This window comes from Anomaloglossus baeobatrachus, chromosome 8 (genome assembly GCF_048569485.1).
Source record: "Anomaloglossus baeobatrachus isolate aAnoBae1 chromosome 8, aAnoBae1.hap1, whole genome shotgun sequence".
NCBI lineage: Eukaryota > Metazoa > Chordata > Amphibia > Anura > Aromobatidae > Anomaloglossus > Anomaloglossus baeobatrachus.
In genome coordinates this window covers 216,787,819-216,810,142 of record NC_134360.1, presented here as the reverse complement: position 1 = coordinate 216,810,142, position 22,324 = coordinate 216,787,819, and the positions used below count along the sequence as shown (strand labels likewise).

The window sequence follows — 22,324 nt, the reverse complement described above, 5'->3', positions numbered from 1 at the left end:
GATTTATTTTTTTTTTTTTTTTTTTTTTTTTTACCAGTTGGTGGAAATTCTTCACAGAGCAGTTCACCAAGCTCCAGCGTGCCCAACTCTCCTGCCAGCTCAGGACATATCCGACCCAGCTCTCTGCATGGACTGGCACCAAAGCTTCAGCGCCAGTACCGCTCTCCAAGAAGGAAGTCTGCTGGGAATATTCCACTCTCCCCTCTAGCACATACACCATCACCTACCTCCCAGTCCACGTCTCCACAGCGTTCACCCTCGCCATTGCCCGGACACAGCCTTGGGAACTGTAACATTATGCAGTCCTTTCCGGTAAAGCTCCATTCATCGCCACCACTCGTACGGCAAATTTCACGACCAAAGAGTGCAGAACCGCCACGATCTCCGCTGCTGAAGAGGGTCCAATCCGCAGAGAAGTTGTCTGGCTCTTTGTCTTCTGAGAAGAAGTTGCCGTCCTCTCGAAAGCACAGCCTGGACATCTCCCATTCGGACTTTAAGAAAGAGCTAATACAAAGAGACTTGTGTTTACCTGAGTCCATGCTTGAGGGCAGCGGAGGGAAAGTCGGAATTGCAGAAAAGGGAACTTTACAGAAACCTTCACGAAAGCTTGGTGCTATCCGGCAAGACAGGGTGGAGAGGCGAGAGTCTCTACAGAAACAGGAGGCTATACGAGAAGTGGACTCGTCTGAGGACGAAACAGATGATGGCTCAGAGGACAGTCAGGATGGAAGCAGACTGGACAGGTTAAAGCTGAGGAGCGACAAGGATTCTGGATCTGGTTTTAGCGATGAGAAAGATTCTTTGCACTCTCGTTCTAAAACTGGAAGCGACTACGTTTACTCTTTCCTGCCCATCACCTCCAGCAATCGAAATGTAGCAAAAGCACCGTGTGCACCCACCTCCAGTAAATCCTCATCCTGTGTGCCCACCCCTGAGATCCCCTCCAGTAAATCATCATCCTGTGTGCCCTCCACTGAGATCCCCTCCACTAAATCATCATCCTTTGTGCCCTCCACTGAGATCCCCTCCACTAAATCATCATCCTTTGTGCCTTCCACTGAGATCCCCTCCACTAAATCATCATCCTTTGTGCCCTCCACTGAGATCCCCTCCACTAAATCATCATACTGTGTGCCCATCCCTGAGCCCACCTCCGGTAAATCCTCCTGTGTGCCTACCCCTGAGCCCCCCTCCAGTAAATCGTTATTCTGTGTACCCACTCCTGAGCCTGCCTCTAGTCAATCATCCTGTGTGCCCACCCATGAGGCCTCCTCCAGTAAATCATCCTCCTTTGTGCCCATTCCTGAGTTCACTTCCAGTAAATCATCCTGTTTACCCAAGCCCACCTCCAGTAAATTATCATTTTGTGCAGCAGCCTCTGAGCCCGCCTTTTGTATATCATCAGCCTGTGCACCAGCTCCTGAGCCTTCCACTAGTGGATCATCCTGTATGCTTGCTCCTGAGCCTGCCTCCAGTAAATTATCCTGTACAACCACTCCTGACACCACCTTCAGTAAATCATCATCCTCTGCCTGCTCTCCTGAGCCCACCTCCAGTAAATCACAATCCTGTTCGCTAACTCCTGAGCCTGCCTTCAGTAAATCATCCTGTGCGCTCGCTCCTGAGCCTGCCTCCAGTAAATCATCCTGTGCGCTCGTTCCTGACCCTGCCTCCAGTAAATCATCCTGTGCGCTCGTTCCTGACCCTGCCTCCAGTAAATCAGCCTGTGCGCTTGTTCCTGACCCTGCCTCCAGTAAATCAGCCTGTGCGCTCGTTCCTGACCCTGCCTCCAGTAAATCCGCCTGTGCGCTTGTTCCTGACCCTGCCTCCAGTAAATCAGCCTGTGCGCTCGTTCCTGACCCTGCCTCCAGTAAATCAGCCTGTACGCTCGCTCCGGACCCCGCCTTCAGTAAATCAGCCTGTGTTTCCGCCCCTGGCCCTGCCTCCAGTAAGTCATCCTGTACCCTCGTTCCTGACCCTGCCTCCAGTAAATCTGCCTGTGTTTCAGCCCATGAGCCCACCTCCAGTAAATCAGCCTGTGCGCTCGCTCCTGACCCCGCCTCCAGTAAATCATCCTGTGCGCTCGCTCCTGACCCCGCTTCCAGTAAATCAGCCTGTGCGCTTGCTCCTGACCCCGCTTCCAGTAAATCATCATGTGTTTCTGCCCCTGAGCCCACAAAAACACTCCAGCCCCTGAGCCATTTGGGCACACAGGAACACCCCAGTGAAATATCTCCTAATATCTCCTCACCCGGAGTCGAAAGCCACCTATCCAGTAATGAAAGTATAGAAAAGCCGAAATTTACACAACACTCCCCTTCACCACCAGCACTTTGTTGTGTAGCTGCTCCTGAGCGCATGCACTGCCCCTCCTTTGGTGGACTGTGCCCTGCCGATGTGCAATATAACTCTGTGGTCAGTGACTATACACAATGCACTTTAATGAATAAAGCTAAAGGCTGTCCTGGTGACACAGCAGGTGCATCCTTCTCCAAAGGGCTAAGTGATGAGCCTATGGGCTCCGCTCACCCCCATACAGTCGCCAAAAGTGTCCTGGGACCAGTGAAGCTTCATGTACCTAGAGCAAAGGACAATGGAGACAGCAGTTCCCGGCAGAAGAGGCCAAAAACCTGCCGATCCGAGTCTGTGCTGGAGAACATGAGGTCGGTCTGTGCAGAGGGAGCGTTCAGGACATGTTTATCCCTGAATGAGTGCACCACGGCTGCAGTGACCCAGCATCAGGATTCTGCACCCCCCGCCAAAAACTCTCCACAGACCCCAGTTGATGATTGCTTGGCTCTTCAGAGAGGTCACCCATTGGTGGGTCCCAGTCACACAGCAGTCCGCTCTCACTCAATCAGCAGTGGACTGTGCCAGAGGCTGCTTGAAGACCAAAGTGATGCCGCGAGCCAAAGGGAGACCGTGGAGAGCCCCCCAAAGAAAACATAGCATCGGGCTCTTGCCACTCACTGCAGATTTCCAGAGAGGACATTTGAGTTTTTGACACATTTTCTGTTTACAGAGTTCTGACCTGGTGCTTGTAGTGCAGCGAGCCCTCATTTCTGGAGCCGCATGTTGCTAATCATTTCAAGAGTTTCATGCACTTTTTTTTTTTTTTTTTATTCCCTCTCCCCCTCCCACCCTCCTAAAGATGTGTTAGTACAGTGTTTACTTCCATGCGGCTGGTGATGAGTGCCCCTGAGGGGTTAGTGTAGACTTGCTTCATTCTAAGGGCCGCAGCGAATCAGGCTCCAGGGTCCTGCACCTTGTGAATTCTGACAGTATCGGGGCGAGAGCTCCCTCGTGTGGGGCAATGGTAGAACTGCAGGTCACCACCGTCTTCAGTTTTTAACATTTTAATATATAAGGTACGATTTCATGTTTACGGCTTTTTTTTTATACTGTGACAATTGATGCTCTTTGTGTGACTTCTACAAGGCTGGTGTCAGCGCTGATATTTGATTAACCCAGCGATTTTCTTTTCTGGTAAAGGTTTGTCCCTGACTAGGGTATACATCTGTTTGCCGTGTGTGTCCAGACCCAGTACCGACGAGTAGGATGTTCCAGTGTCTCGCCTCCTTCATGTTTACTGCGCTGCTGTGTGTAGATGAGTCCAGACACTAAACTACTCAGGCAATAAGGCCGTCTGTCCTCTGTCCCACAGTCTGGCCAGTGGCTCATCCTCTGTCCTCTGGCGCACAGTCTCTCTGCTGGTGCCATCTATCTTCTGACACACAGTCTGGCCGCTGGTGCCATCTGTCCTCTGGCACACAGTCTGTCCTCTGACGCATAGTGTGGCCATTGGCGCCGTCTGTCCTCTGGCGCACAGTCTGGCCACTAATTCCATCACACCCTCTGGCAATGCAGTCTGGGCATTGGCGCACCCTCTGGCATGGTGTCTGTCCTCTAGCGCACAGTCTGGCCACTGGTGCGCAGTCTGGCCACTGGTGCGCAGTCTGTCCTCTGGCACACCCTCTACCATGCCATGTCTATCCTCTGGTGCACAGTCTGGCCACTGGTGCACAGTCTGCCTCTGGCGCACCTTCTGGCACACAGTCTGGCCACTAGTGCTCTGTCCTCTGGCGTACAGTCTGGCCGCTGGCGCATCCTCTGGCGCACAGTCTGGCCGCTGGCACGCTGTCTGTCCTCTGGATTATGTTTATTCATATTCAATATTTATGTAATCTTTAAACGGCCAAATTAGTAGCAGAGAACTGTGCAGAACTTGGTCTCTGAGGGTCCGATATTCATCTTGACCTCATTATACAGAGCGTCGTCGCCCCCCACCAGGTGCAGCATCTGTAGCAATATCCACGGGAGGGTGGATCCTGTTTGAGAGTCCATGCCCTGTTAGTTCTATGGTGTTCACCTACCTTTTGTAGCAGGCAATAAAACTGATTTTTGTCTCTATTGTCTGCCATCATTCTGTTCACGGCGGTCTCTGGGGAAGGAGCGCGCTGCCGCTGTGGTTGCACACTAGTGTCACTGGCTCACTCCTTACATGAGTTCTTGGCGGATCGTGTGCTCATTGTCCAGTATTGATTTTCAATATTGTCCGGTTACACATTTCTATTGTGAACTGTGACAGAACCCAGTACAATTGGGAGCAAATCTTGGAGTTTGATTTTGTTCAATGTGTAAATCTTTTGCTGTGGTGCCTTTTCTAGTCCCCTCCAGAGCTGTATTCACAATTCCCCACCATCTGTGCATCTGAGGAGAATGATCATTGGCTGCATGTCAGACATCTCGGGCCTCAACTTTACTGCTACTTTGTATTACGTCTTGATAACACTACAAGGTGATCAGTGATAGATTAATTTGTTTTTCCAGATGTCGACAAAGAACAACAATAAATCCAATTTTTTCCAGCTTTTATTTGTGAGAATAGTGAGGGTCTGTGCAGCTCTATAAAAAGAGCAGGGGCTATGTGAGCCCATCAGCATCCTACATTCAGCCCTGCTGCAGAACACGTTCAGCATGCAGCATCCGGGCACCTCTCATCACTAGATTACACTTGTAACCATTTTCATCAGCTGAACTAGGAAGAGCTAAGACTTTTTCTATGGACACTAAAGGCCCCGTCACACTAAGCAACATCGCTGCTAACTAACAACTTTTGTGACGTTGCTAGCGATGTTGCTGTGTGTGACATCCAGCAACAACCTGGCCCCTGCTGTGAGGTCGTTGGTTGTTGCTGAATGTCCTGGGCCATTTTTTAGTTGTTGCTGTCCCGCTGTGAAGCACAGATCGCTGTGTGTGACAGCGAGACAGCAACAACTAAATGTGCAGACAGCAGGAGCTGGCTTCTGCGGAGGCTGGTAACCACAGTAAACATCGGGTAACTAAGAAGCCCTGTCCTTGGTTACCCGATATTTACCTTTGTTACCAGCCTCCGCCGCTCTCACGGTCAGTGCCGGCTCCTGCTCTGTGCACATGTAGCTGCAGGACACATCGGGTTAATTAACCCGATGTGTGCTGTAGCTAGGAGAGCAGAGAGCCAGCGCTAAGCATTGTGCGCTGCTCCCTGCTCTGTGCACATTTAGCTGCAGGACACATCGGGTTAATTAACCCGATGTGTGCTTAACTAGGAGAGCAGGGAGCCAGCGCTCAGTGTGCGCTGCTCCCTGTTCTCTGCACGTGTAGCTCCGTGCGCTGGTAACCAAGGTAAATATCGGGTTGGTTACCCGATATTTACCTTAGTTACCAAGCGCAGCTTCTTCCACGCGGCGCTGGGGGCTGGTCACTGGTTGCTGGTGAGCTCACCAGCAACTCGTGTAGCCACGCTCCAGCGATCCCTGCCAGGTCAGGTTTCTGGTGGGATCGCTGGAGCGTCGCAGTGTGACATCTCACCAGCAACCTCCTAGCAACTTACCAGCGATCACTATCGTTGTTGGGATCGCTGGTAAGTTGCTTAGTGTGACTGGACCTTAAGGCTATGTGCCCACGTGGACAGTGTCCTGCGGTTATATCCGCAGGACATTCCGCAGGTGCTGCCAGAAAACTGCAGCAAAACTTCTGTATGTTTCCATGCTGCGGCTGTATTGCAGAATGTCCTGCGGATATGTTTCGGGCATTCTGCATTGAGGATACAGTACCATGGCTTCGGCACTGCATCCTCAATGCAGAACAAGTGCTGCAGTGATCGGGGCTTTCATATTCCTTACCTCCATCATTCAGCACCTCGCTTTCCGGCGGCCGGGTCACTCTGTCAGCGTCTGGTGCACTGTGCTGGAGAACGTGGGCGGGCCTGCACTAGCCCCGGCTGTCACATGACCGGAGCTCGTGCAGGCCCCACCCACCTCTTCCTTCCTGTACCTGGATCGACCGCGCTCCTGTGCACCGGACGGAGAAAGAATACAACGATGTCACTATCAAGGCAGGTAAGTATATGGGACCCTGCGGAGAAGTCCGCAGGAACAATTCCCATGCTGCTGATTTTTCCGCAGGGAAATCCGCATTATTTCCGCTGCAGAAAAAAAACGCAGCGCGGGCACAGCAGTTCCCAAATGCCATATAAATGGCTGGGGAGTAGCTGTGTTGCAGATTGTTGAAAAATCCGCGGAATTTCCGCGCAAAATCCACGGCAAATTCCGCGCATTTTCCGCAGCATGGGCACATAGCCTAAAGGCGTTTTTCTCTTTAATTACTCTGATCAACACAAAAAAAATCAACAGCAAAGGTACTAAGTCTGTCTGTTTTATGATGTTTGATGTGCTGATTCCAAAAATATGCTTAGTTTTGCTCTATCACATAATGAGATAGAAGTATTTTTGTTATTACGTTATTTCTGCATTTTCAGTGTAGGCGTCTCTCAAGTGATCTGCTCAGGTTGTTCCGATGGTTTTCATGACTGGTTGAATATATGGAAAGCGGCTATGCCATTTGCTGTTCCCATGATTTGGAGAGAATCCAAAAATCATAGTGATTGCAGCTTTTTGTTTTGTCAAACTGAAGGGCTTTTCTACAAAGAACAAACATAAGATTAATTACCCTGAACTTGGATCTGCGATTAGGCCAGTTCTTATTTTATTTAAAACAATTATTAGAATACTAGAAGGTGGCCCGATTCTACGCATCGGGTATTCTAGAATTTACGTATTGTGTAGTTAATGTATGATTTTTGTTTTTTATATATATATATATATATATATATATATATGTTGTTGTGTGTAGTTACCAAGTGTTTGTGTAGGGCGCTGTACATGTTCTGGGTGTTGTCTGGGTGTGACGGGGGGTGAGAGCGGTGTTGTATGTGTGTTGCGTGTTTGTGGAGCGTTGTGTGTGTGTTGCGCGGTTTGTGTGGGTGTGGTGTGTTTTGGGGGGAGGTATATTTTGTGCAATGTGTGTGTTGTGCGGTATGTGCGTATATTTATGTATGCCGCGGTGTTCGTGTGTTGGGTGTTGTGTGTGTGTGTAGCGTTGTCTGTGTGTGTGGGTGTCTGTGTATGGCGGTGTTTGTGGTTCCCAGTGTGTGTGTGTGTGTGTGTGTGTGTTGGGGGGAGGTGTGCACCTCCCATCGTGCCCCATCCCCCATGCTGCGCACCCCCCATTGTGCCCCATCCCCCATGCTGCGCACCCCCCATTGTGCCCCATCCCCCATGCTGCGCACTCCCCATCGTGCTACATCCCCCATGCTGCGCACTCCCCATCGTGCTACATCCCCCATGCTGCGCACCCCCCATCGTGCTACATCTCCCCCATGCTGCGCACCCCCCATCGTGCTACATCCCCCATGCTGCGCACTCCCCATCGTGCTCCATCCCCCCACGCTGCGCACTCCCCATCGTGCTCCATCCGCCATGCTGCGCACCCGCCATCGTGCTCCATCCGCCATGCTGCGCACTCCCCATCGTGCTACATCCCCCATGCTGCGCACTCCCCATCGTGCTCCATCCAACATGCTGCGCACTCCCCATCGTGCTCCATCCGCCATGCTGCGCACTCCCCATCGTGCTCCATCCCCCATGCTGCGCACTCCCCATCGTGCTACATCCCCCATGCTGCGCACTCCCCATCGTGCTACATCCCCCATGCTGCGCACTCCCCATCGTGCTACATCCCCCATGCTGCGCACCCCCCATCGTGCTACATCCCCCATGCTATAATAGTTCTCCTATTATACTCAGAGAGGAGTATAATAGGAGGACTGTAATAGGAGGAGTAGTCCTGGGGGGAGAGGAGTATAATGCCGGCTCCCTGCACATGTGTACCGGGAGCCGGTGTACGCTGGTAACTATGATACACATCGGGTAACTAAGGGACCTTAGTTACCCGATGTGTATAATGTTACCAGCGTTCACCGGCTCCGTCACGATCCCAGCATCGCAAGATTATGTCTGGCGAGGCGTGCGGAGGGCCGGGGCGAGCAGCCAATCCATGTGGAGGGCGGGGCCAGGCCGAGGCGAGCGACCAATCCGTGGGGGGGCGGAGCCGAGGTGAGGCGAGCAGCCAATCCGTGCGGGGGGGGGGGCCATGGCGAGCCCAGCGGCCAATCAGCTTTGTGTCACCGTAAGGACACAATTTCTTTATCGTTCCTTCCATGGGAGACCCAAACCATGGGTGTATACCTAGCGCCTCCGGAGGGGACACAAAGTACTACACTCAAACGTGTAGCTCCTCCCTCCGGGCTATATACACTCCCTGGATGACAATCTATCCAGTTCAATACTTTGTGTTTCAGGAGGAACACACACTTGCATTCTCTGTTACACCAGTTTACCTCACCTAAGAAAGCTAGGAGTATGTTTTTTAACCACTCCAGCTTTCAGGCCACTGTTACCAAACCCAGGGCCTGTCCTGACAAACGTTTTCCGAAGCGTAGTTCAGATGACCGTTTTCCTTTTCCACCAGAGGTGGTTAAGGAATGGGCTCAGTCCCCAAAGGTAGACCCTCCGGTGTCCAGAATCTCAGCCCGCACAGTCGTGGCTGTGGCTGATGGCACTTCTCTTAAGGATCCCACTGACCGCCAGGTTGACCTTTTGGCCAAGTCTGTATATGAGGCGGCTGGAGCCTCGTTCTCCCCGTCTTTTGCGGCAGTGTGGGCTCTCAAGGCAATCTCTGCCTCTCTGGAGGAGATGCATTCCCTCACCAGGGACTCTATGCCTGAGCTGGAGACCTTAACTTCTCGAGCTTCGGCTTTTGCATCCTACGCCATGTCTGCCATCCTGGAGGCTTCTCACCGCACGGCGGTGGCCTCCGCTAACTCCCTCGCGATCCGCAGGATCTTGTGGCTTCGAGAGTGGAAAGCTGACGCTTCCTCAAAAAAGTACCTTGCGAGTCTCCCCTTTGCTGGGTCCAGGCTGTTTGGGGAACAGCTGGATGACATAATCAAGGAGGCTACTGGCGGGAAGAGTACTTCCTTGCCTCAAACTAAGGCCAGGAAACCTGTCCAGGGCAGGATCCAATCGAGGTTTCGTTCCTCTAACTGGTCATCCTCGAAGCCCTCGGCCGCGTCCACTACCGCAGCCAAGGATCGTAAACCAAACTGGCGCGCAAAGCCGCGTCCTCAAAAGACTGGAGGAGCCGCTGCCACTAAGGCGGCCTCCTCTTGACTACCTGGCTGCGCCAGCAACGTCCTTGGTCGGTGGCAGGCTCTCCCCCTTTGGAGACGTGTGGTTCCAACACGTCACCGATCAGTGGGTGCGGGATATTATCTACCACGGCTACAGGATAGAATTTTCTTCCAGCCCGCCAAACAGATTTTTTCTGTCCACACCCCCTTGCTCCAAGGCCGCCGCCTTCTCTCAGGCCGTGGCCTCCCTGCAGGCCAACGGGGTAATTGTTCCGGTTCCCGCCCGGGAACGGTTCAGCGGTTTCTACTCAAACCTCTTTCTAGTCCCCAAGAAGGACGGTTCCTCCCGGCCCATCCTGGACCTCAAGCTTCTAAACAAGCATGTTCAGGTGCGGCACTTTCGCATGGAATCTCTGAGATCGGTCATTGCCTCAATGACCCAAGGAGATTTTCTGGCATCCATCGACATCAGAGATGCCTATCTGCATGTGCCTATTGCTGTCTCACACCAGCGTTGGCTACGCTTTGCAATCGGAGAGGAACATTTCCAATTCGTGGCTCTTCCCTTTGGCTTAGCCACGGCCCCTCGGGTGTTCACCAAGGTCATGGCAGCAGTGGTTGCAGTCCTGCACCTCCAGGGATTGGCAGTGATTCCTTACCTGGACGACCTTCTAGTCAAGGCCTCATCCAGTGTAGACTGCCAGCGGAGTGTCTCTCTCACTGTCGCCACGCTAGTTCAGTTCGGGTGGCTTGTCAACCTGCCCAAGTCCACTCTGACCCCGACCCAGGTACTTTTGTACCTAGGGATGCAGTTCGAGACTCTGCCGGCACTTGTCAAGTTGCCCTTAGTCAAACAGCAGTCCCTTCGTCTGGCGGTGCGCTCTCTGCTGAGGCACCGCCGTTATTCCATCAGACACCTCATGCGGGTGCTGGGTCAGATGGTGGCGTCAATGGAAGCGGTTCCCTTTGCCCAGTTCCATCTGCGTCCCTTGCAGCTGGACATTCTCCACTGTTGGGACAAGCGGATCTCTTCCTTGGACAGGCTGGTGGCTCTGTCATCTCAGACCAGGAACTCCCTTCAGTGGTGGCTTCAGCCCCTCTCTCTGTCACAGGGACGCTCCTTCCTGACTCCGTCCTGGGTGATACTCACCACGGATGCCAGCCTCTCCGGTTGGGGAGCGGTATTTCTTCATCACCGAGCACAGGGCACTTGGACTCCGTCCGAATCAGCCCTCCCGATCAATGTGCTGGAGATCAGAGCTGTGTTTCTAGCTCTCCTAGACTTTCACCACCTGTTGGCGGGCAAGCACATTCGGGTTCAGTCGGACAACGCGACAGCGGTTGCCTACATCAATCACCAGGGCGGGACTCACAGCCGTCTGGCGATGTTGGAGGTTCAACGAATCCTCCAGTGGATGGAGGACTTCAAGTCCACCATATCTGCAGTCCACATCCCAGGCGTGGAAAACTGGGAGGCCGATTATCTCAGCCGTCAAACCGTGGACGGCGGCGAGTGGGCCCTGCATCCGTCAGTGTTCAGATCGATCTGCCGCAAGTGGGGCACTCTGGAAGTGGATCTGATGGCATCCCGGCACAACAACAAGGTTCCGGTTTACGTGGCTCGCTCCCACGATCCTCAGGCCTTCGCAGCAGACGCACTGATTCAAGATTGGTCTCAGTTCCGTCTGGCCTATGTGTTTCCCCCTCTAGCGCTCTTGCCCAGGGTTCTGCGCAAGATCGGTACGGAGGGTCGTCGAGTCATACTCATTGCTCCGAATTGGCCCAGGCGAGCTTGGTACCCAGACCTGCTCCGCCTGTCCGTAGAGGTGCCGTGGCATCTCCTGGACCGCCCAGACCTTCTCTCTCAAGGTCCGTTCTTCCGCCAGAATTCTGCGGCTCTCAGATTGACGGCGTGGCTCTTGAGTCCTGGATCCTGACGGCTTCAGGCATTCCCCCTGAGGTCATCTCCACCATGACTCGGGCTCGGAAGTCTTCCTCGGCCAAGATTTACCACAGGACTTGGAGAATTTTCCTGTCCTGGTGTCGCTCTTCCGGCCGTGCCCCTTGGCCGTTCTCCTTGCCGACCATCCTGTCTTTTCTACAGTCAGGCCTGCAGTTAGGTCTGTCCCTCAATTCCCTCAAGGGACAGGTGTCGGCTTTGTCGGTATTGTTCCAGCGGCGTATCGCCCGACTGGCTCAGGTGCGCACCTTCATGCAGGGCGCATCTCACATTATCCCTCCTTACCGGCGGCCCTTGGATCCCTGGGACCTTAATCTGGTCCTCACGGCCTTACAGAAACCCCCTTTTGAGCCTCTCAGGGAGGTTCCCTTGTCTAGACTTTCACAGAAAGTTGTCTTTCTAGTAGCCATAACTTCTCTCAGGAGAGTTTCTGATTTGGCTGCGCTTTCTTCGGAATCCCCCTTTTTGGTGTTTCACCAAGACAAGGTGGTTCTTCGTCCGACTCCGGACTTTCTCCCTAAGGTGGTGTCTTCCTTCCACCTTAACCAGGACATTTCATTGCCCTCTCTTTGTCCGGCCCCTGTGCATCGCTTTGAGAAGGCGTTGCACACCTTGGATTTGGTGCGGGCGCTCCGAATCTATGTGTCACGCACCGCCGTTTTTCGGCGGTGCACCTCACTTTTTGTGCTAACTACGGGTCAGCGCAAGGGTCTCTCTGCTTCTAAACCGACCCTAGCTCGTTGGATTAGGTCTGCTATCGCCGATGCCTACCAGTGTTCTCAGGTGCCTCCCCCGCCGGGGATTAAGGCACACTCGACCAGAGCTGTCGGTGCCTCCTGGGCTTTCAGGCACCAGGCTACGGCTCAGCAGGTGTGTCAGGCTGCCACTTGGTCCAGTCTGCACACTTTTTCGAAGCACTACCAAGTGCATGCTCATGCTTCGGCAGATGCGAGCTTGGGCAGACGCATCCTTCAGGCGGCTGTCGCCCATTTGTGAAGTTAGGTTTTGCCTACTTCTCAGTTTGGTTTATTTCCCACCCATGGACTGCTTTGGAACGTCCCATGGTTTGGGTCTCTCATGGAAGGAACGATAAAGAAAAAGAGAATTTTGTTTACTTACCGTAAATTCTTTTTCTTGTAGTTCCGACATGGGAGACCCAGCACCCTCCCTGTTGCCTGTTGGCAGTTTTTTGTTCCGTGTGTTTCACCGGCTGTTGTTAGTAGATAGAGTAAAACTTGGCAAAATCAGAACTCTATCTCTACTTATGGGTGGATGTCCTCCTTCAGCTTTTGTACTGAACTGGATAGATTGTCATCCAGGGAGTGTATATAGCCCGGAGGGAGGAGCTACACGTTTGAGTTTAGTACTTTGTGTGTCCTCCGGAGGCGCTAGGTATACACCCATGGTTTGGGTCTCCCATGTCGGAACTACAAGAAAAAGAATTTACGGTAAGTAAACAAAATTCTCTTTTTTGGAGCAAGACAGACAGCCTCCCCCAGCATCAGCCTCCCCCTCCCAGCCTCCCCCAGCATCAGCCTCTCTCCTCCCAGCATCAGCCTCTCTCCTCCCAGCCTATCTCCTCCCAGCCTCCCCCAGCATCAGCCTCCCCCATCATTCTCTCCTTCCAGCCTCCCTCAGCATCAGCCTACCTCTCCCAGCCTCCCCCAGGATCAGCCTCTCTCCTCCCAGCCTCCGTCCTCCCAGCCTTCCCCAGCATCAGCTTTCCCCTCCCAGCCTCCCTCAGCATCAGCCTTCCCCAGCATCAGCCTCTCTCCTCCCAACCTCAGCCTCTCTCCTTCCAGCCTTCCCCAGGATCAGCCTCTCTCTTCTCCCAGCCTCCTTCCTCCCAGCCTCCTTCCTCCCAGCCTCCCCCAGCATCAGCCTCCCCCAGCATCAGCCTCCCCCAGCATCAGCCTCCCCCAGCATCAGCCTCCCCCAGCATCAGCCTCCCCCAGCATCAGCCTCCCCCAGCATCAGCCTCCCCCAGCATCAGCCTCCCCCAGCATCAGCCTCCCCCAGCATCAGCCTCCCCGTCCCCAGCATCAGCCTCCCCGTCCCCAGCATCAGCCTCCCCGTCCCCAGCATCAGCCTCCCCGTCCCCAGCATCAGCCTCTCCGTCCCCAGCATCAGCCTCTCCGTCCCCAGCATCAGCCTCTCCGTCCCCAGCATCAGCCTCTCCGTCCCCAGCATCAGCCTCTCCGTCCCCAGCATCAGCCTCTCCGTCCCCAGCATCAGCCTCTCCGTCCCCAGCATCAGCCTCTCCGTCCCCAGCATCAGCCTCTCCGTCCCCAGCATCAGCCTCTCCGTCCCCAGCATCAGCCTCTCCGTCCCCAGCATCAGCCTCTCCGTCCCCAGCATCAGCCTCTCCGTCCCCAGCATCAGCCTCTCCGTCCCCAGCATCAGCCTCTCCGTCCCCAGCATCAGCCTCTCCGTCCCCAGCATCAGCCTCTCCGTCCCCAGCATCAGCCTCTCTCCTCTCTGTCCCCAGCATCAGCCTCTCTCCTCCCAGCCTCTCTCCTCCCAGCCTCTCTCCTCCCAGCCTCAGCCTCTCTCCTTCCAGCTTCCCTCAGCATCAGCCTTCCCCTCCCAGTCTCCCCCAGCATCAGCGTCCCCCTCCCAGCCTTCCCCAAGATCAGCCTCTCTGCTCCGTGCCTCCTCCAGCACGCCGTGCTCCTCTGCCGACACTCACACACACCCGATCCCGACACTCACACACACAGACACTGACGATATCGCACATACGCACTCACAGTCACAACATCCGGAGATACCACATGCATGGGAGTACAGTACTCGTCTCCGTGACAGCCGTTTCAGTTCGGGGAATGCATGGGGGGGGGGGGGGGGAGTACAGTACTCACCTCCGTAACAGCCGTGTCAGTTCGGGGAATGCGCGGGGGGGGGGAGGGGGGCGGGGCCAGAGCTAGCGTGCATTGCGTGAGGGGGGCGTGGCGTGGCGTGGCCGAATTGCCAATGCCTGCAGGGTGCCGGGGCGAGAGGCCAATCTGTGGGGGGGGGGGGGCGGAGCCTGGGCGAGCGGCCAATCCGTGTGGGGGGGCGGGGCCATGGCGAGCCCAGCGGCCAATCAGCTTTGTGTCACCGGAAGGACACAATTTTGAAGCATGACAGACAGACAGACAGAATAAGGCAATTATATATATAGATAACATCATGTTTGAATAGTGATAATACTTTTTTATCAAAACCACAAATTATTTGGAAGTAATGAAATAATGGGACCTTGCCAGTTCTTGTACCACCGTTAATTGGATTGGATGAAAATGAAGTAGAATATGGAGACTATGGAGCTGAAGCTACTGGTGAAGACATGGAGACCTAAAGTCAAGATGAATATGTACCTTATGGAGCAGCTGAGCAGCCAGAACGCTTTACTTAACATGAATTAAATGATTTCATCAGAGACCTTTTTATTGTCAAAAGCTGAGCTTCTAGCATTTAGGTTGAAACAGAAGAATCTTCTTCATGATGATGTCAATGTGTATTATTACTGAAACAGAAGTAACACTTTAACACAAATTTTCACAGTTGATGGCCCAATGGTGTTCTGTAACAATGTGAATAGCCTCTTTGAAGAACTGAATCAAGAGTATTTTGTTGCAGATTGGCCATTGTTTATTGACTCATCTCAGAGAAGTTTGAAAGCAGTGTTTCTTCACAATGGAAATATCAAACCATCAATCCCTATTGTTCACTCGTGTAATCTAAAGGAAAGTTATGAAAGTCTGTCAGTTTTGTTTTGGATGCTATACAATATAAGCATCATCAATGGAATATCTGTGGAGATTAGAAAGTGATTGGTCTGCTAATGGGAATGCAAGAAGGTTTCACAAACTATTGTGGCTTCTTGTGTTTATGGGACAGTAGAAATACAGTAGAGCGTTATGTTCCTCGTGATTGGGGACAGAGAAACATCCATCCTCCACGCAGAGACAATGTTCAGCAGAATCATTTAGTTGCTTCAACAAAAATCTTTCTTCCTCCACTATATATAAAGTTTTAATTGTCTCTGGCTTTCACAAAGTCTTTAATCAAATTCACAAGGGTTCCAGTACCTTTCACAAAAATTCTCCAGCATTTCACCAGCAAAACTGAAGGAAGGGGAATTTGTTGGTCCTCAGATCAGAGAGCTTATGAGAGATATGTTTGAAGGAACTCTAAATGATAAGGAATTGAGATCTTGGAAAAGCTTCAATTGGATCTGTGAAAACTTCTTAGGAAAAAATAAATCTCCAGAATATGTTGAAGGTGTTGAGGAACTACTAAATGCATCCCAATGTCTTAGATGTCGCATGTCTCTGAAAATGCACTTTTTGCATTCACATTTAGATTTCTTCCCTCAAAATCTTAGGGATTTAAGCGATGAACAAGGCGAGCGGTGTCACCAGGACATTAAAGTAATAGGACAACCTCAATGATGGCAGCTATCCTCAGACTAATGTGGACTGCACCCGCCCACAGCGATTGGTCCAGCCAATGCTCTTATGTGTATGGGGGGGGCTACACCTTTAATATTGAGGGGGGGTCAGACTGGGGAAATGCCCGGGGCTCCTATCCACAGAAGGGACCCCTATTCCGACCTCACTTGTCTAGAGTGCTGTGCTTCATGCATAGGCACTGAGCACCTGAGACACAAGCAGTGAAGAGCAAAGCCTCAGTACTCCCCACCTCTGTCGCTCCGCAGCAAGCAGGGGAAAAGGGGCAGAGATGTGCTGATCTCTGCCTCTTGTCCTGCTGAATGCCGCTGTGGCTCCATCGCTGCATGCAGAGGTCGGGAGCCGCTATTCACCTCGGCAGACCCAGAAACTGTAGAGGTGAGCGGTATTCTCTTGACTTTTGCCTCCAGCCATGGAGCCACAGCGAACACTAGACAGCGGCACTCAGCAGGACAAAAGGCAGAGATCTGCACATCAAAGGCAAAGATCAATACATCAGAGGCAAAGCTCAACCCATCAGAGGCAGAGATCTGCACCTCGGGTAGAGATCTGCACCTCGGGTAGAGATCCGCACATCAGAGGCAGAGATCCGCACATCAGAGGCAGAGATCCACGCATCAGAGGCAAAGATCAACACATCAGAGGCAGAGATCCGCACATCAGTTATCAGCGGCAGAGATTCGCACATCAGAGGCAGAGATCTGCAGATCAGAAGCAGAGATCACATCGGAGGCCGAGATCTGCCCATCAGAAGCAGTGATCAGCACATCGGTTGCAGAGATCAGCACATCAGAAGTAGAGATCAGCACATCAGAAGTAGAGATCAGCAGCACATCAGAAGTAGAGAACTGCACATCAGAGGCAGAGATCAGCACATCAGAGATCAAAGGAAAAGATCAACACATCAGAGATCAGCACATTAGAGGCAGAGATCATCAGATCAGAGGGACAGATCCACACATCAGACCAGAGGCAGAGATCAGCCCATCAGAGGTAGAAATCTACACATTAAAGATCAGCCCATCAGAAGCAGAGATCAGCCCATCAGAAGCAGAGATCCACATATCAGAGAGCAGAAGCAAAGATCAACACATTAGAGGCAGAGATCCGCACCTCAGAGATTCGCATATCAGAGGCAGACATCATTACCTCAGAGGCAGAGATCAGCACATCAGAGGCAGAGAGCAGCAGATCAAAGGCAGAGATCAGCACATCAGCGGCAGAGATCTACACATCAAATATCAGAGGCAGATATCTGCACATCACCGGCCAGAGGCAGAGATGAACACATCAGTCAGAGATCAGAGGCAGAAATCAGCACTTCAAGTTATTTGTAGCTTTATTGTTCCAGGTCCTGAGTGCAGTCCTGTTCACCTCTGCCTCTTTTGTTGTCCAGAGATGTATAGTGTCAATCTTTATCTTAAAGGGAACCTGTCAACAGATTTTTCATTTGTGAACTGTTGGGCCTGTGCATACACATTACTAACTTGAGCATGCGCACTTTGCTTTGCCCTACTGTTGACAGGGCTTAAAAGCTGGTGATGTGTATGTGCAGGCCCAAGATTGCCCCTGGCTAAGTGGATGACGTATGAGGGGTCATCAATGTCAATCGGAGGAAATGTTTGGCGATCAGCAGTGGAGAGGATAGATGACACACCAAGGACGCCCATCGGACTTGACTGTCTAAATTTACAAACTGAGGGAGAATATAAAAAGGTTTTTGCGTGGGTATATGGGGAGTCAGGTATATTACACCTTTATGGAATGTAGCACAGTTGCTGCTGCAGGTGGTAGTCTTAGTCCACAGATGAAAAATTTGCTGACCAGATACCTTTTAAAGGGGTTATCCGACTTAATTTGCTTTTTTTTATTACCCTATTGGGCTACATTGGGGCAGGTAAGTAGATAGTGAGCACTTACCTGCCCTGCTGTCAGCCCCTCTCCCCAGGCTCAGAGCGATCATGTGACCGCTCCTGCTGTGATTTTGCTGCTTCCGGTCATTTCATGTCAACATGGGCAGGACCATGTTGACATGCAAATCTGGAAACAGCATGTTGCCGCCCTGCTGGGTTGATACAGTGTGTGGAGTCCCCGCCCCCTTCCCTGCACTTTCCCACACATTCCCTCGTACTCTGCCCCCAACCTCCCCCTGCACTGCTGTGGGACCCGTGAGCTGAGGGAAGGGGCCTGGCGGCGGCTGCCGTGGTATCAGCGCCAGCCCAGCACTGGGCCCCCTGCTCAGGATCACACATTCAAATGTACCAACATCACAGATGCCGATATATTTGAAAGCGCTGATGAGAGGGAGCGCAGCAGAGCAGAGCCATATGTGTGTGCGGTGCAGAGCTCTATGTGTGTGTGCGGTGCAGAGCCCTATGTGTGTGTGCGGTGCAGAGCCCTATGTGTGTGTGCAGTGCAGAGTCCGATGTGTGGTTGATGCAGAGCCATATGTGTGTGTGCGGTGCAGAGTCCGATGTGTGGGTGATGCAGAGCCATATGTGTGTGTGGGGAGCAGAGCCCGATGTGGGGGGTGCAGAGCCCGATGTGGGGCTGTTATTTGCAATGCTGTAGTAATAACAGGTCAGGTGCTGGGGCAGAATACTGACAGGGAATGTGTGTGCAGAGGGCAGGGCAGGGGGCGGGGCTGGACAGTGAGGCCGGGCGGTGCCAGCTCTGACTGAGGTTTAGCACAGGAAGTGGTCAGTTTGCTTGTGCTGAATGTAAACAAAGAGCTACAGAGAATAAAGGAATAATTCAAGAGGAACAAATGTTAGAAAACAAAAAATAACAATGTAGGGGTGTTTTATATGACAATACAGCACAAATTAGCTTAACAACAATTTTTGAGTTTATGTCGGACAACTCCTTTAAGGTTGGAGTTACACATCCCTGAAACATGGACATCCTCATTTTGGAAGCCTTGGAGTGGGTCATCAGTCGTCATCATTGGTCTCCTAAATCCTAGGTTTCATCATTATCAGTCATGATTGGGTTCGCCATCGACTCCTTCATCGTCTGTTTCATCATTACCTGTCATCATCGACTCCTTCATTCTCGGTTTCATTGTTACCTGTCGTCAACGACTCCTCCATCCTCAGTTTCATTGTTACCTGTTGTCTACGACTCCTTCATCCTTGGTTTCATTGTTACCTGTTGTCATAGACTCCTTCATCCTCGGTTTCATCATTACGTGTCGTCATCAACTCCTTCATCCTCGGTGTCATCGTTACCTGTCGTCATAGACTAAATCCTTGGTTTCATCGTTACCTGTCGTCATAGACTCCTTCATCCTCGGTTTCATCGTTACCTGTCGTCATCGACTCCATCCTTGGTTTCATTGTTACCTGTCGTCATCGACTCCTTCATCCTCGGTTTCATTATTACTTGTTGTCAACGACTCCTTCATCCTCAGTTTCATTGTTACTTGTTGTCTTCGACTCCTTCATCCTCGGTTTCATCGTTACCTGTCGTCATAGACTCAATCCTTGGTTTCATTGTTAACTGTTGTCATCGACTCCTTCATCCTCGGTTTCATCATTACCTGTTGTTATCGACTCCATCCTTTTTTCCATCGTTACCTGTCGTCATAGACTCCTTCATCCTCGGTTTCATCGTTACCTGTCGTTATCGACTCCTTCATCCTCGGTTTCATCGTTACCTGTCGTTATCGACTCCTTCATCCTCGGTTTTATCGTTACCTGTCATTATCGACTCCTTCATCCTCGGTTTCATCGTTACCTGTCATTATCGACTCCTTCATCCTCGGTTTCATCGTTACCTGTCGTCATTGACTACTTCATCCTCTGTTTTATCGTTACCTGTCGTCATCAACTCCTTCATCCTCGGTTTCATCGTTACCTGTCGTTATCGACTCCTTCATCCTCGGTTTCATCGTTACCTGTCGTCATTGACTACTTCATCCTCTGTTTCATTGTTACCTGTCGTAATCGACATCTTCATCTTCTGTTTCATTGTTACCTGTCGTCATCGACTGCTTCATCCTCGGTTTCATCGTTGGCCATTGTCATCGGCTTTGTTGTCATTGGTGGTTAACGTCTTCATTGTCAGTCATCGTTGGTTTTGTCATAATCAGCTTGGTTGGCCAGGATCAGTGTTTTGCAGCTGAGCGGTAGGCGATGGATTGCGCAGACTGGTGCAGAGCGACATTACATTGTCAACCACTGCTCAATCAGTTCAGCGCCGTGGGCCGCTCCCTATCACTTATTGCTGTATTTTGCTGTGCGGACAGGGCCCATGCCCCCATCCCCCTCCATCTTTGCTCTCATACAAGTTTCAGATGTTCCACCTTTGAAAGCTGTTCTTGAATTTCTCTTTGAATCACTGCACCCCTTATACTGCCCCCTCCTTCTAGAAGCTGCTCCAAAGCAAACAGCAGCCCCCCCCCGCCTGAGCCGCGCCTCTGCTCAGATCCACTATATGTTCCCTTTCAGGTGTTGTACTCCTCATGTTGGTTTTCTGGTCGCAGCTTCACCCTTATTTCCTACATCAGAGGCTTAGGAGGGAGTGCGGTCATAGCCGAGGCCAGAGACAATACTGCGGCTTTATCATTCCAGGCAGGCCTCTATATATACAGGTGCAGCTTCCCCATGTCCCCATCAATGGTCACATTGTGCCCTGACCACCAGCTAAACAGCAGCTCCTTCCTCCAACCACATGCAGCAGCCACAGTTAAGGGGCCCTGTACTGATCATCACCCCCATCATCAATGTGTCTGAAGTACTGAAATGCTAGAGCCAACATTTTCCACGCTGTATGATTGGAGTGATAATGTGTGAGAATAGATTGTGATCTCTTGGGGACAGAGATGATGAGAGCAGTGATACATTTTTGGAAAGTAGATGATGTGAGTAATCTAATGTGTGTGGGAAGAGGAGCTTAGACTGTGACCTACCAGAGATGGAGATGCTGGTAGTGACACATTTCACGTGACATACAGTCATGGCTGAAAGTGTTGTCACCCTTGAAATTATTTTGGGTAATTAAGTATTTGTCCCAGGACATTATTGCAATTACACATCTTTTGTTATACACGTGATTATTTCCTTTTGTGTGTATCAATCCAAAATAATGAGGAAAAAAAGGCAAATTGGACATAATTTCATCAAAACCCTAGAAATGGGCTGGACGAAATTGTTGGCACCTTTCCAAAAGCACTTTATTTCCAGCATGTGATACTCATTCACACTCACCTGTGCCAAGTAAGAGGGCTGGCCAGTATGAAAATCATACCTGAAAGCAGATTAAAAGGGGAGAAGTTGACTCAATATTTGCTTTGTGAGCCTATGTGTCCACACTAAGCATGAGGAACAGAAAGAGAAGAGAACTGTTTGAGGACTTGGGAACCAAAATTGTTGGAAAAAAAATCAACAATCTCCAGGTTACAAGTCCATCTCCAGAGATCTTGATGTTCCTTTGTCCACAGTGCACAACATAATACAAAAGTTTACAACCCATGATGCCGTAGATAATCTCCCTGAAAGTGGATGGTAGAGAAAAATTAATAATAGGTTGTAACGCAGGATAGTCTGGATGATGGGTAAGCCCAAATCACGGTCCAAAGAAATTCAAGCTCTCCTGCAGCTCAGGGGCATCAGTGTTAGTGCGAATTATCCGTCCATATCTGAATGAAGTGAAATGCTATGGAGGAGACCACAGAAGGACCCCACTGCTGAGACCGAGAGAAAAAAAAACAAAATGTACGTGAGGAACCAAAATTCTTCTGGAAAAGCGTCAAGTAAAGATCACAGCACCTACAGTCACTTATAGTGGAGGTCAGAGATGTTCGGGGTTATTTTGCTGCCTCTGGCACTGGGGGCATTGACTGTGTGCAAGACATCATGAAATATGAAGATTATCGGAGGATTTTTGGTGGCAATGTAGAGCCCAGTGTCAGAAAGCTGGGTATAGTCCTAGGTCAGGGGTCTTCCAGCAGGACAAACACTTCAAGAAGCCCCAGAAATGTAGGGAAACAAAGCGCTGGAGAGTTATGAAGTGGCCGCAATGAGTCCAGATCTAAACCCCATTGACACCTGCAGAGAGAACTGAAGATTGGGAGAAGAGACGACGCCTTCAGATATGAACGACCTGGAGACGATTATAAAGAACAGTCCGAGATTCCAAGTGAGAGGAGGAAGAAGCTTGTGGACGGGTATAGGAAACGACTGATTGCAAAGGGCACAGCCAAATATTAAGAAGAGGGGGACAATAATTTTATACGTCCCACTTTTGGGATTTTGTGTAAAATTATCTACAATTTGCCTTTTTTTGTTTTGTTAGATATACACGCAAAGGAGATAAACATGCGAATAACAAAACATGTCTAATTCCAACAATTTTTCTGGGAGAATTACTTTCTGGAACCATTTCAAGGGTGCCAAC

At 51.2% G+C, this 22,324-nt stretch overlaps 2 protein-coding genes across 3 annotated transcripts in view; both read left to right on the top strand.

The window, feature by feature from the left end:
* MAST2 (microtubule associated serine/threonine kinase 2) overlaps nucleotides 1–4,406 on the top strand; it is a 48,777-nt gene extending 44,371 nt beyond the window's left edge. Inside the window, exon 27 of the mRNA XM_075320188.1 lies at nucleotides 38–4,406. Within this exon, the coding sequence (XP_075176303.1) occupies nucleotides 38–2,949 (2,912 nt within the window). The 3' untranslated portion in view covers nucleotides 2,950–4,406. The remainder of the gene's footprint in view (nucleotides 1–37) is intronic.
* Nucleotides 1–22,324, top strand: part of TSPAN1 (tetraspanin 1) — a 245,767-nt gene that overhangs the window by 89,587 nt on the left and 133,856 nt on the right. The gene's annotated exons all lie outside the window — the stretch shown is intronic.